General features: G+C 47.0%; 1 protein-coding gene across 1 annotated transcript in view; it reads right to left on the bottom strand.

The window, feature by feature from the left end:
• Window positions 1–3,802, bottom strand: part of PLEKHG4B (pleckstrin homology and RhoGEF domain containing G4B) — a 61,081-nt gene extending 57,279 nt beyond the window's left edge. The window contains 2 exon segments of the mRNA XM_064276083.1: window positions 3,490–3,666; window positions 3,782–3,802. Coding sequence (XP_064132153.1) covers window positions 3,490–3,666; window positions 3,782–3,802 — 198 coding nt within the window.
• Between the last annotated feature and the right edge of the window lie 11,406 nt (window positions 3,803–15,208).

The raw sequence follows: 15,208 nt of genomic DNA, 5'->3' as shown, positions 1-15,208 counted from the left end.
GGCAGGTAAATGGAAGAGAAGGACTTCCTAAATGGGGGAAGGGTTTTTTTGATCCGTGCAGTAGGTTAGACGTTTGTACTTATCTTTTGCCAATTGAGCGCCACTTATCCCTGGTTCTGGAGGCTTGAGTAGACTCTCTGCTGCTTGGTTTCTCCTGATGTGGAAAACATGTCCTGAGCGTTACTGCTTGCCAGCCTATCCAGCCTGCAGGGTGCCGGTGTCCTCCAGGTCAGTTCTGGCAAGTCCTTGCTGCTTGTGAACTGACTCCTTCCTCCTGCCACTCAGTCTGACATTTCAACTTTATCTTTGATGTTCAGGGATCCTAGATTGCCATATATAACTGAGTCACTTGTTTTTTCAGGTCTTTGTTGTAAGAGGGATCACAGGAAGCATCTGACTAGTCTGCCATCTTGGCACTGCCCTGGTATTGGCCATTTTGAATAAGACAATCATATAGTCTACTATGCTGGAAATGACAAACTGAAGAGGAATGGTTTCGCATTCATCAGCAAAAAGAACATTTCAAGATCTATCCTGAAGTACAATGCCATCAGTGATAGGATAATATCCACACACCTACAAGGAAAACCAGTTAATATGACTATTTATGTCCCACCACAGATGGAGAAATTGGGGATTTTTACAAACTTCTGCAGTCTGAAGTTGATCAAACATGCAATCAAGATGCTTTGATAATTACTGGCAATTCAAATGAAAAAGTTGGGAAAAAAGAAGAAGGATTGGTAGTTGGAAAATATGGCCTTGGTGATAGAAATGACGCTGGAGATTGCATGACAGAATTTTGCAAGGCCAAAAACTTCTTCACTGTAAATACCTTTTTTCAACAATATAAATGGCGACTTTACATGTGGGCTTCACCAGATGGAATACACAGGAATCATATTGACTACATCTGTAGAAAGAGATGATGGAAATGTTCAATATCATCAGTCAGAACAAGGCCAGGGACCAACTGTGGAACAGACCATCAGTTGCTGATATGCAAGTCCAAATTGAAGCTGAAGAAAATTAGATCAAGTCCATGACAGCCAAAGTATAACCTTGAGCACATCCCACCTGAATTTAGAGACCACTTCAAGAACAGATTTGATGCATTTATCACTAAAGACCAAAGACCAGACAAGCTGTGGAATGACATCACGGGCATCATACATGAAGAAAGCAAAAGGTCATTAAAAAGACAGGAAAGGAATAAAAGACCAAAATGGATGTCAGAAGAGACTCTGAAACTTGCTCTTGAACTTCGAGTAGCTAAAGCAAAAGGGAGAAATGATGATGTTAAAAAGCTGAACAGAAGATTTTAAAGGGTGGCTCGAGAAGACAAAGTAAAGCATTACAATGAAATGTGCAAAGACCTGGAGATAGAAAACCAAAAGGGAAGAACAAGCTCGGCATTTCTCAAGCTGAGAGAACTGAAGAAAAAATTCAAGCCTCAAGTTGCAATATGAAAAGATTCTATGAGGAAAATATTAAATGATGCATGAAGCATCAAAAGAGATGGAAGGAATACACAGAGTCACTGTACCAAAAAGAACTGTTTGGTGTTCAACCATTTCAGGAGGTAGCATACGATCAAGAACAGATGATACTGAGGAAGAAGTCCAAGGTACACAGAAGGCACTGGTGAAAAACAAGGCTCCAGGAACTGATGGAATGCCAATTGAGATGTTTCAACAAGTGGATGCAGTGCTGGAAGTGCTCACTAGTCTATGCCAAAAAATTTGGAAGACAGCTACCTGGCCAACAGACTGGAAGAGATCCATATTTGTATCCTTTCCAAAGAAAGGTGATGCAACAGAATGCAGAAATTAGCAAACAGTATCATTAATATCACACACAAGTACAATTTTGCTCAAGATAATTAAAAAATGGCTGCAGCAGTACATTGACAGAGAAGTACAAGAATTTTAAGTGGGATTCAGAAGAGGACGTGGAATGAGAGATATCATTGCTGATGTTAGATGGATTTTGCCTGAAAGCAGAGGATACCAGAAAGATGTTTACCTGTGTTTTATTGACTATGCAAAGGCATTCGACTGTGTGGATCATAACAAATTATGGACAACGTTGCAAAGGATGGGAATTCCAGAACAATTAGTTGTGCTCACGAGGAACCTGTACTTGGACCAAGAGGCAGTTGTTCTAACAGAAGAAGGGGATACTGCGTGGTTTAAAGTCAGGAAAGGTGTGTGTCAGGGCTGTATATTTTCAACATACTTATCCAATCTGAATGCTAAGCAAAGAATCTGAGAAGCTGGACTATAGAAGAAGAAGAAGAATGGGGCATCAGCATTGGTGAAAGACTCATTAACAACATGAGATATGCAGACGACACAACCTTGCTTACTGAAAGTGAAGAGGACTTGAAGCACTTACTGATGAAGATCAAAGACTACAGCCTTCAGTATGGATTACACCTCAACGTAAAGAAAACGAAAATCCTCACAGCTGCTCCAATAAGCAACATCATGATAAATGGAGAAATGATTGAAGTTGTCAAGGATTTCATTTTACTTGGATCCACAGTCAACATCCACGGAATCAGCAGTCAAGAAATCAAAGAATGCATTGCATTGGCAAATATGCTGCAAAAGACCTTTTTAAAGTGTTAAAAAGCAAAAATGTCACTTTAAGGACTAAGGTGCACCTGACCCAAGCATGGTGTTTTCACTTGCCTCCTATGCACTGAGGTGGACAATGAATATGGAAGACTGAAGAAGAATTGATGCCTTTGAATTATGGTGTTAGTCAAGAATATTGAATAAATCATGGACTACCAGAAGAACAAAAAATCTGTCTTGGAAGAAGTACAGCCAGAATGTTCATTAGATGCAAGAATGGCATGACTTCCATCTCACATACTCTGGACACGTTATCAGGAAGGACCAGTCCCTGGAGGAGGACATCATGCTTGGTAAAGTAGAGGGTCAGTGAAAAAGAGGAAGACCCTCAATGAAATGGACTTAGTGGCTGCAACATTGGGTTCAAACATAGCAACGATTGTGAAGGTGGTGCAGGACTGGGCTGTGTTTCGTTCTGTTGTACATGGGGTGATTGTGAGTCAGAATTGACTCAACGGTACCTAACAACAACAGCAAGGCCATATATTTCACTGTTAATATTGCTTTGGTTGTATGTGAAAATTTTTGAAACCTTGTGATTTCATTATCATTCCGTTTCAGCACTGGGGTCCTTGCCCGTTGTTCTCAGGCCCCTGGGTCCCCATTCTCAAGGACCGGTGTCCCTCCGACGTTCTCAGGCTCCAGAGTCTCCCCCCCCACAACAATGTTCTTATGGTCTGGGGTCCCCATCTTACGCTTTTAAGCTCTGGGGTCCCCCTCCAATGGTTTCAGGCACCAGGGTCCCCACCTGATGTTCTCTGGGGTTTCTCCCAATGTCATCAAGTGCCTGGGGTCCACCTCCCGATCGGTAGTGTCCCTCCTTCTCCCCCGCAGTGAGGGGACTCACACAGGCCTCCTGCTGCAGGTGCCAGAGAGTCCTCCTGGCTGGGTCAAGGAAGTCAGTGAGGCTGGTGTGCTGCACCTTCAGCACACTGAGCAGTTGCCCGAGGACTGTGGCCGCAGTGGCCTTGAGGTAGAGCGCACAGAGCGTGTTTTGGGTGTAGGTGTCCAGGGTTTCCACGTTCTGAAACGGAGAGAGAATCTGGACCCTGAGCACATGGGCACAGATGCACCTGACTCTTAGGGGTGGAATGCGTGGAGGGAGGATTGGGACCCTATCGGGACACAGACACACATACCGCTGGGGGCAGGACCCACATTATGCTCTGAAGGTCCAGTCTCACGGTGGCATCAGGGAGGCTGGGACCAGGAAGGGCCCTGCCAGGTGACCATGCACTAGCAGTGCTCTGTGTCATGTGGTGGAGGATGTGTCCACCCTGCAGACCTGACACCTTGTCCCTGAGGGGCCATGATAATACCCTGGTAACCCCAGCTCTCATTCCCTTTGTCCCGAGGCACATTAGGTGCAAAAACTTGGAGTAAGTCCCAATCCATCAAAACCCAACCCCTTAAATTCACTCTTTAAACTGCATTTCAAGATTGCCAAAGGCTGTGGCCCCTATGTCCTGCACATGGGGTCTGTCCAAGGGGAAGACTTTGCCATGGGTCTATGGGGAGGATTTTATTCATGGCAAATACGCTTTAATTGCATGGTGATCTTTTTCTTTGAGACAGTACTGATGGCGAGATCACTGGGGTATTGCTCCTCAGAACCACAGAGCGTCATCCCCTCAGTCACACTGGAAACCATCTCTTCAGCAGTTGGCTTCCCCTGGACATTTGGGGCAGCACATTTTTATGTAATGAAGGAATGCTTTCTGTTTAAAAAGTTTAAGTGCTCCTTTTAGATGTAACATTTCCTGAGGAAATGCCACAAGGTTCATTTGTCTGCAGAAGAAATTAGAAGCTGGGAATAATAGCTAAAAGCCAAAAAGGTTAAATGTATGACATCAACTTTTAAGGATGACAGTTATATCTGAGGGCTCTCTGAACAGTTAATAACTAATACTTTCCAAAGGAAACTAAGGTAAAAAAGAACGCCCTGCTGCTCCTCTGTGGGTCTGGGGTCTGAGGGGGTTCAAAGAGATGTCCAAGGGACCCAGGGAGGTGATGCTGTGGTGGTTATGAGTTCGGCTTCTGTAGGAAAGTGCTCAAGCAGCTCAGCTCCTGCCTCCTGAGGTCCTCAAGCTGCACCCCAGCTCTGTCTATCTGTTTGTCCTGACATCTGCTTCTCCCCTCCCTAACCCGCCTCACAGCTTTCCTGACTTTAAACCAATCATTATTCCCTTGTCCTGTCCGAACAACTGCCTCTTGATCTATGTAAAGGTTCCTCATGGGCACAATTAAGGGTCCTGGAATTCCCATTCTTCACAGTGTTATCCATAGTTTGGTATGATCCACACAGTCGAATGCCTTTGCACAGTCAATAAAACACAGGTAAACATCTTTCTGGTATTCTCTCCTTTCAGCCAGGATCCATGTGACATCAGCAATGATGTTTCTCGTTTCATGTCCTCTTCTGAATCTGGCTTGAATTTCTGGTAGTTCCCTGTGGATGGACTGCAGCATCCGGTTTTGAATGATCTTCAGCAAAATTCTACTTTTGTGTGATATTAATGATATTGTTCAATAATTTCTGCATTCTGGTGCATCATCCTCCTTTGGAATAGGCATAAATATGGATCTTTTCCAGTCAGTTTTCTTCCAAATTTCTTGGCATAGATGAGTGGCCACTTCCATCCATTTGTTGAAACATTTCAATTGGTATTCTGTCAATTCCTGGAGCCTTGTTTTTCACCAATGCCTTCAGTGCAGCTTGGATCTCTTTCTTCAGTAGCATAGGTTTCTGATCATAAACCACCTCCTGAAATGGTTGAACATTGGCCAAATCTTTTTGGTTGGTATAGTGACTTTGTGTATTCCTTCCATCTTCTTTTGACACTTCCTACTCCATTTAATATTTTCCTTTTAGAATTCTTTGATATTGCAACTTGAATTTTTTCTTCATTTCTTTCAGCTTGAGAAATGTTGAGTGTGTTCTTTCCTTTTGGTTTTCTATCTCCAGGTCTTTACATATGTCATTGTAATACTTTACTTTGTCTTCTGGAGCCACCTTTTGAAATCTTCTGTTTAGTTCTTTTACTTCATCATTTCTTCCATTTGCTTTAGCTACAGGATGTTCAAGAGCAAGTTTCAGTCTTTTCTGACATCCACTTAGGTCTTTGCTTCCTTTCCTGTCTTTTTAATGACCTCTTTCTTTCTTCATGTATGATGTCCTTGATGTCATTCCACAACTCGTCTGGTTTTCAGTAATTAGTGTTCAATAGGTCAAATCTATTCTTGAGATGGTCTCTAAATTCAGGTGGGAGATACTCAAGGTTGTACTTTGGCTCTCGTGGACTTATTCCAATTTTTCTCAGCTTCAGCTGAAACTTGCAAATGAACAATTGATGGTCTGTTCCACAGTTGGCCTCTGGTCTTGTTCTGACTGATGATACTGAGTTTCTCCATCATCTCTTTCAGTTTCGATTTGATTCCTGTGTTTTCCACCTGGCAAGGTCCACTTGTGTAGTTGCCATTTATGTTGTTGAAAAAAGGTATTTGCAGTGAAGAAGTTGTCGGTCTCACAAAAATCCTATCATGCAATTTCTGGCATCCTGTCTATTGCCAAGGCCATATTTTCCAAGTACTGCTCCTTCTTCTGTTTCCAACTTTTGAATTCCAATCACGAGTAGTTATCAATGCATCCTGATTGCATGTTCGATTAATTTCAGGCTGCAGAAGTTGGTAAAAACGTTAATTTCTTCATCTTTGGCCTTAGTGGTTGGTGGGTAAATTTGAATAATAGTTGTATTAACTGACCTTCCTTGTAGGCATATGGATATCCTATCATTGACCACGTTATATTTCAGGATAGATCTTGAAATGTTCTTTTTGATGATGAATGCAATGCCATTCCTCTTCAAGTTGTCATTTCCAGCATAGTAGATGGTATGATTGTCTTATTCAAAATGGCCAGTATCAGTCCATTTCAGCTCACTAATGCCTAGGATATGGAAACCCTGGTAGCATAGTAGTTAAGAGCTATGGCTGCTAACCAGAAGGTTGGCAGTTTAAATCCACCTGACGCTCCTTGGAAACTCTATGGGGCAGTTTTACTCTGCCCTATGGGCTTGTTATGAGTCAGAATCGACTTGATGGCAACGGGTCTGGTTTTCGTTTTTTGGAATGACTAGGATATCCATGTTTATGCCTTCCATTAAATTTTTGATGATTTCTGATTTTCCTAGATTCATATTGCATACATTGTATGTTTCAATTGCTAATGAATGTTTACAGCTGTTTCTTCTCATTTTGAGTAGCGCCACATCAGCAGATGAAGGTCTTGAAAGCTTGACTCCATCCACGTCATTCAGGTCAACTCTACTTTGAGGAGGGCAGCTCTTTAATAGTTGTATTTTGAGTGTTTTTCAACCTGAGGGGCTCGTCTTCCAGCAATATATCAGAAAATGTTCTGCTGGTATTCATAAAGTTTTCACTGGCTAATTCTTTTCAGAAGTAGACCACCAAGTCCTTCTTCCTAGTCTATCTTAGTCTGGAAGCTTGACTGAAACCTGTCCACCATTGATGACCCTTGTAGCACTTGAATACCATTGTCATAGCTTCCAGCATCATAGCAACACACAAGCCCCCACTTTAGGGTAGGAATTATCTAAATACTGAGTATGTAGAGAAAATTCTGGCTTCTGATTCCAAACATTTCAAACTTCTCCTGGGTCCCTAACATACGTGTAGCCAATGAGGGTCAACTGAAGGAGAAACGCAGATGAGGGGGATGAGGAAGAGAAGGAGGATAAGAAGGATGAGGAAGAAGAAGGAGGAGGAGGAGGATAAGGAGGGAGATGAAGAGGAAGAGGAGGAGGAAAAGGAGGAGGAAAGGAGGAGAAAGAGTAAGAGAAGGAGGAAGAGGAGGAAGCTGAGGAGGAGTACAAGGAGAATGAGGAGGAAGAGGAGGAAGGTAAGGAGGGAGATGAGGAGGAAGAGAAGAATGAGAAAGCTTAAGAGGAGAAGGAGGACCAGCAAGAAGACTTGTGTTAGGGCTGTGTGTGTGTGTGTGTGTGTGTGGTAAATGGTGACTGGCAAAAATACATGTGAACTAGGGATTCTTACACAGGGTGTCCAGGCCTTTGTTCAGAGCAGAGGTGGGTGGGTGCAGGGTCGAGTGGGTGCCAGAGTCCTCCAGCCACTCTAGCTGTGCTGAGTCTGTCGTAACTCACCCACTCACAGCTTCCACGCACCCTTCAAACACCCAGACAGGGGGTGAGCAGAGAGAGAGGGACACTGGTGAATCTCTGCACAGAAAACAATTGGTTCTTCTCCTTGTTTCAGTCACACACACAGATGTGGTAACTTTTGTCAGAGACTCAGGGAATGTATTGCACAGAGAATCCCACTGTGGCTCAGCATGTAATTACGTGCTAAACACCTGTCCATAAATGGCCGACACAGTGAGAGACACTTAATCAAGGCTTCACTGAGCACAGTTCAGTGTGTCAGCACTCAGCTCAGACCTGCTGCTGGATGACGACGGAAAATGCATGTGTTTGAAAAACACTTTAAATCTGCTTTCTTCAATGAAGGGTGAATTTCCCAATCAACGTCAGATGAGGTGTTATTGAAATGGGATGACTTTTAGTGGGACTTCTCCAGGATGCATGGAGAGGAGCAAGCCCGGGGAGTCCCAGGTAGTGGGGCCAATGCTCCCACTCCTAACTGGGCCAGGGGTCCGAAGACTATCAGCACCGGGGATGTGTGGGCTCACGTGGGCACACCCAAGGGGGCCAGAGATACCCCGAGGAATGGGGAGTGGGTATGAGGGCTTGGCCCATCCTCATGGCCTCCCTGGACACTGAGGTCAATTCACAGGGGCTCATCTGTGTGGCTGGTACAAGGACTTGTTTGCACGAAACACCAGGGGCCTCGTGTTTGCCAGGGCTGAAAACAGCTTATGGAGGATGCATGCCTTCCCCAGGAGTCAGCCTGGAACCATCCAGAGCGGGGTCCGAAGGGACCACTTGAGAAAGGCGGGCCTTTAGTTCCCTGGTCACTGTGGCCAGATTCACAAACAAAACCCAGGATGCATGGAGACACCAGCCAGGTAGAGCTCCCAGGGATGGAAGCCACACCCAACCCACTTTCCATCAATGGCTGCTTTCTTGCCAGGCCTCAAGCGTCAACCCCACCTCCAGGGGACACATTGTCCTCCCTGCCAGGCTGATAGCCATTGTGGGCATCCTGCTGCACAGACCAGGACTGATCAGAGCCCTTCCAGACCCTCGTGAGTCCTGGCTGCCTCAGGGGCTGTGTCCCACTTCCGGCTCCCATGGCTGGGGCTGAGGCCGAAGCTGCTTCCCAGGGTGGGCCAGAAGTGCTGGAAGCAAGGAGGGAATCTGACTTTTTCTGGTCAGGTTCACGCTCTCCGACAGCAAAGGCAGATGGCTTCCCTGTGACACTGATGTTCCAGTGACCCGGGAAGGTTTGAGAGGCCACACTGGCATGAGCCTTCTCCAGGGGCACCAGCAGCTAGGGCTGAGGGCAGCTTAGGAGGGTCAGGGCATCAGGTGGTGAACCCCACTGTTGCTGAGATTGCACCCTTCTCCTGGTTAAACACGGATGACAAATGGAGACAACTGTCCAGCAAGAGCCCTGCCCCAGTTCCCCCTAAACCCAGGCCCACCCATGTTTCCATGCCCGGGACTCCATCTGTGCATGTGCACGTGTGTGTGAATGCATGCACGTGTGCATTTGTATGTGTGCATGTGTGTCTGTGTGTATATGTGCACATGCATGTGTGCACTGTGTGCCTATGTATGCATTGCATGCATGTGTATGTGTACCTGTGTGCACATATGCATGTGTGTGTGCACATATGCACGTGTGTGTGCACATATGCACGTGTGTGCACATGTGTGTAAATGTGTGCATGTCTGTCCTTGTATATATGTATATATGCACATGTACACTGTGTGCCTGTGTATACATTGTGTGCATGTGTGCATATATGCACATATGTATGTGTGTGCATGTGTTTGTACATGTATGTATATATGTGTGCATGTGTGTCTGTGTACGCACTTGCATGTAGGGGGTTGGGCACACCCAGGTGCCTCATTAGGGCAGGCCGGGAGTCCAGGTCAGCAGTCTCTCCAGCACTGACAAGCAGGTCAGGGCCAGGGCAAGATGATCACTGGCTGAGCATTGCTAATGAGCCCATTATGTCAATACTCACAACCCAAGAAGCGGGCCTGTGTTGCCACATCCCAGTGGGTGGATCCAGAGAGCTTGACATTCTAGTTGCTGCCTGTAAGCAGGACTGAGCAGATGAAAGTGGGAGATGTGAAGAGAGCTGCTCCCACCCTCTATTTCCCTGCACACACATGCACACATACACAGGGACACACACGTACACACCTATACACACAGATATACACAGGGGAACTGAGCTCTGCACCTCAGTCTCCCTGTGCAAACACACGCACACACACATATGCACATACATGGAGGCACATACAGACACACGAACGCACACAGAGGAACTGAGCTCTGCACCTGGACCTCTCTGTGCACACATATACACACAGGCACACACACACGTAAGTACACACACATATATACATGCAGACACACTCAGAGACACACAAACACACCGACACGCACACATGCGCACATGCACACATGCAGACGCACACACATATACACATATGCACATGCGAACACACACTCACATAGGCACACAGACACATGGACACGACACACATGCACTCACACGGAGACACACATATACACAAACATGCACACACATACACCTCCACCCCCCCATCCTGTGTGGCACCTGGACCGCTTATTCTGCAGCCCCATCTTTCACTTTGTTTGCTCTGTCCTGCTGCACAAAGTGCCATTTGAGTGAAATGTCAGCAATGCGTGGGGCTCCCAGTATGTCATCATGAGGAAAAATCTCTTATTTGAAGCTCGTTTTTTCAGGTCATGAAGTATGAGCCGACTGCGGACAAGACTGAGGCACAGTTCTTAAAACTGAAAAAATCAGCTTTTGAACATGGTCTGCAGGCTTAGCTACCAAGCCAACAACAAGTCATCTCAACCAACCAATATGCAAGATTTTAAAACAACTCTGAGTGTTTATGCCTAGGGTCATTTCTATGACAAAATCCAAATGGCAAAATCTTACTCTAAGGGCTCTCATTCAATAGGCGGAGCTGGGCTGGAGCTGCAGGGGCTGGACAGACACTGCTCCTCATCAGTCACAGAGGCCTGAGCCTCCTCCAGTGACTGAAAATATTCAGGGAGGGGGCCTGGACATGCTGCCCCAGTTCTCTGATGCCCACAACAAGAGCCCTTAGGATTTTATAGCACTGGAGCGTCCCGGGGCTGTGCCACCAAGCCTGCATCAGAACGCAGGGGTCTTAGGAATGCCTTGGCCAATACTCGGGCCCTGCTTGGACTGTCTGGCGTCATTCCCTCAGGTGGCCCTCACAGCACCAAAGCGAGGCTGCCCCGCCCTCCTGGCCCAGAGCAAAGGTGAGGTGGACTCCAGGTGTCCGCGGTGGGCAAGATGAGAGTGAAGACTTGCCATGTGGCTACTGATTATGGGTTGTTTGTTCCTGAGGCACAGCTGGCCCACCCCAGGAAATTGGGTCCCCAGGAATACCGCAGCCTTGCCCATGGTGGGGACAGTTTCCCCCTTCCTGGGCAACTGGGTCCCCTTGTGCCTGACGCTGCGGTCCCTGCCCCACCTGGGCTGATTTTCAGCTTCTTTGGAAGACCAGCCTGTGGAGTGGGGAGTCCTGGGGCTCGGAGCCTGGCGTCTCCTCCTACCCCCACCCCCACCTCCATTGGCAGGGATGGCTCCAGGGCAGAGGCCCTGTTCACATATCTCGATCTTGTCATCCTTCACAAAATCTACTTTCTCATGATGTCAGCACTATTCAACCCTCAAGGCCAAATCAGGAGAATACTGGGAGAGAGGGGCTAAGCCAGGGCTCAGTACCAGGCTGCTCCTTGTGTAACAGGCCCGGAGGCAAACCCAGAAAGTAACAATCCAGATATAAACCCTGAAATGTCTTCTCTTAATGTGCACAGGACAACGAACACAGACACACAGCTGACTCTAGCAACCTTGGAGGTGGTGTTGGATCACAACACATCAGAAGTACCGGTTTGCTGCCACAATGAACCCACAGGGCACTCTGCTCCAACCCCCTGAGGCCTCAGGCAGTGCCTCCCGTGTATCACCTGAAGCTCTGAGAGCAGGACCACCCCCATGGGCAGGAGGAGGCTGCTGGGCACCTGCCATCTCTCCTCCCTCCCTGATGCCTGTGTTCCGCCTGCTCCTTTCTCTTTAAGACTGACTTTGGGATCCTTTTGGTGTCCAACCATCCTATCACTGTGTTTTTAAGAACTCACCGAGGTGGAGCTGGCACCCTCCCCTGAGAGCTCCACTGTTTGGAATTTCTAGAGAGAACTCGGAATGTGTGTCTCAGTGACCACAGAGACCCTCCTTCCCCATCACCTGCAGCCCCTTGGCCACTGGGTTCTTGGTGTTACAGGACATATCTGGCCTGCACGATCACACACCCTGTGCTCTGGCCTTGGTGCCCTTGGCCATCCATGCTCAGGGCACACAGGGACCTGACTGAAGAGCATCGAGAACCTCAGGGGAGCCGGTAGGATCTGCATTGGCTGTGCCATCTCTGGCCCGGATATGGTGCTGCCCTCCCTGCTGAAAGCCACCCGAAGCATGTGGAACCCCCAGCCCACGAACCATATGTTGTTCCAACACATAGCCATCTCAGGAGGACATGCTGTCCCACCCCAGCCATGTCGTCACTGGTATTGGCATTCTCCCAAGGACTCCTCAGTAAAAGAATCACAAATGAACCGGTTACTTGTGATAAACCAAAACACACTAGCTCAGCTTGTCTAAGCATTCTGTTGTTGTTAGGTGCCATCAAATCGGTTCTGACTCATAGCGAACCTGTGTACAACAGAATAAAACACTGCCCAATACTGCGCCATCCTCACAATTGTTGCCATGCTTGAGCCCACTGTTGCAGCCACAGCGTCAGTCCATCTCCTTGAGGGCCTTCCTCTTTTTCCATGACCGTCTACTCTACCAAGCATGACGTCCTTCTCCAGGGACTGGTCCCTCCTTATAATATGTCCAAAGTATGTGAGACGTAGTTTTGCCATCCTTGTTTCTTAGGAGTACTCCCGCTGTACTTCTTCCAAGGGAGATTTGTTCATTCTTCTGGCAGTCCATGGTATATTCAGTAGTCTTCACCAACACCATAATTCAAAGCATAAATTCTTTGGTCTTCCTTATTCATTGTCCAGCTTTCACATGCATATGAGGCAATTGAAAACACCGTGGCTAGGGTCAGGCGCACCGTAGTCCTTAAAGTGGTATCTTTGCTTTTAACACTTTAAAGAGGTCTTTTGCAACTGATTTGCCCAACGCAATACAACATTTGATTTCCCGACTGCTGCTTCACTGGGTTTGGTTTTTTCTGGGCTTCACTGGGGGTTGATTGAGAATCTAAGTAAAATGAAACCCTTGAAAACTTCAGTCTTTTCTCGGTTTATCATGACGCTGCTCATTGGTCCAGTTGTGAAGATTTTTGTTTTCTTTATGTTGAGGTGAAATCCATACCAAAGGCTGTGGTCTTTGATCTTCATCAGTAAGTGCTTCAAGTCCTCCTCACTTTCAGCAAGCAAGGTTGTGTCATCTGCATATTCTGGGTTGTTAATAAGTCTTCCTCCAATCCTGATGCCCCGTTCTTTTTCATGTAGTCTAGTTCTTGGGTTATTTGCTCAGCATACAGACTAAGTACGGTGAAAGAATACAACCTTGATGCACAACTTTCCTGACTTTAAACCATGCAGTATGCTCTTGTTCTTTTAGAATGACTGCCTCTTGGTCTAAGTACAGATTCCTCATGAGCATAATTAAATGTTATGGGATTCCTATTCTTCGCAACGTTATCCATAATATGTTATGATCCACACCGTTGAATGCCTTTGCATAGTCCATAAAGCACAGGTAAACATCTTCCTGGCATTCTCTGCTTTCAGCCAGGACCCATCTGACATCAGCAATGATAATGTTCTGCTGCTCTTCATAAGGTTTTTACTGGCCAATGTTCTTCAGAAGTAGACCGCCACGTCCTTCTTCCTCGTCTGAGTTTGGAAGCTCAGCTGACACGTGTCCACCAAGGCTGACCCTGCTGGTATTTGAAATACTGGTGGCAAAGCTTCCAGTACCACAGCAACATGCAAGCCCCCACAGTAGGACAAACTGACAGATACGTGGTAGCTAAGCGTTTTATGCTGTAGTATATGTGATAAATCCAATCACATACACCCAGCTTGTCTACGTGTCCCACACTGTGAATAACTCCTCCCCAGGCACAGAATTTCTGAGACAGAGGAGAGCCTTCCCAAGATGAGGAAACAGTCAATGGTGCCCCTCCAGCACAGAGCCGCATGCCCGCGCAGCACAAACGCTGAACCTCAGCACTGGCTAACATGCCATGGGGTGTGGCCACTGGCTGATTATCCAATAGGCAAGGTAAGCATGCTGCTTACCTTGCTTATCAGGTCACCTGTAGTGAACAATTTCACATTTTTCCACCTCATCAAAGAGTATGCTTCTAGGTATGACTCACATCTATTTCTCTTCCAACCCTACAACATCTTCCTGTAGAATCAAAACCTCTTTTCAAATTTACAATCCCTGACAGGGGCGGAATGCCCAGTAAGCAAGGTAAGCATGGGTTTACTTGTATTTACTTACTAATCTGTAGTGAACAATTTCACACTGTAAGTAAGCACAAGTCAGCCTGTGTTTACCCTGGTTTTTGGGTAAACATAGGCGTGGCACTTCAGTTCAGAGCCAAACTCACACTTTCATGCCTGTGATGACACAGCCCGTTCCGCCACCTGCAGGTGGAAACTAATGATGCCAGTTAATGTCTCAGCTCCTCAGTAAGTGCTGCTCACCTCCCAAAACAGGGTGTGCCCGAAGGAGATGGTTTATTTCCTGTGATCTCCCCCGCCTTCCATGGAGGTGGTTTATCTCCTTCGATCTTCCCCACTCAGATGGAGGTGGTTTATCTACTGTGATCTCCCCCCACCCCAGATGGGGACTGCAAGGCCCACACTACTCTCTGGAGCCAAGCCCTCTAGGGGTCTCGTTGCAGATACCCCTGGGCTGGGGTTTGGAGAGGGCATCCTCGACCCCCTGTCCTTTCCTTCTCTGCTGCCTTCTGGCAGGCTGGGCTGAGGCTGGCAGACTATGCCCCAATGGTGAGAAGAATCAAGAGAAGAACATTAGTTTGTGACACAGGGGAATTACGTGAAGTTCTGATTCCAGGGCCCACGGTAAAATTTTATCAGGACCCCACGCTCATTTGTGTAAGGCTGTCTGTGGCTGCTCTCGCCCACATCAGCAGTGCTGTGTGAAGTGCAGGGACTGCACTGCCACAGGGCCTGAAGCATCAGTTGTGTGGCTTTGGACAGAGCGAGCGAGCTGACCCAACCACACTCTCAGGCAGCCAAGGGCTGGACCCCACGGGAGTGGATGGGGGCTC

The sequence above is a fragment of the Loxodonta africana genome, chromosome 2 (assembly GCF_030014295.1).
Source record: "Loxodonta africana isolate mLoxAfr1 chromosome 2, mLoxAfr1.hap2, whole genome shotgun sequence".
In the NCBI taxonomy this organism is placed as follows: domain Eukaryota; kingdom Metazoa; phylum Chordata; class Mammalia; order Proboscidea; family Elephantidae; genus Loxodonta; species Loxodonta africana.
The sequence above is the reverse complement of the archived record's forward strand: the minus strand, read 5'-3'. Positions and strand labels throughout refer to the sequence as shown.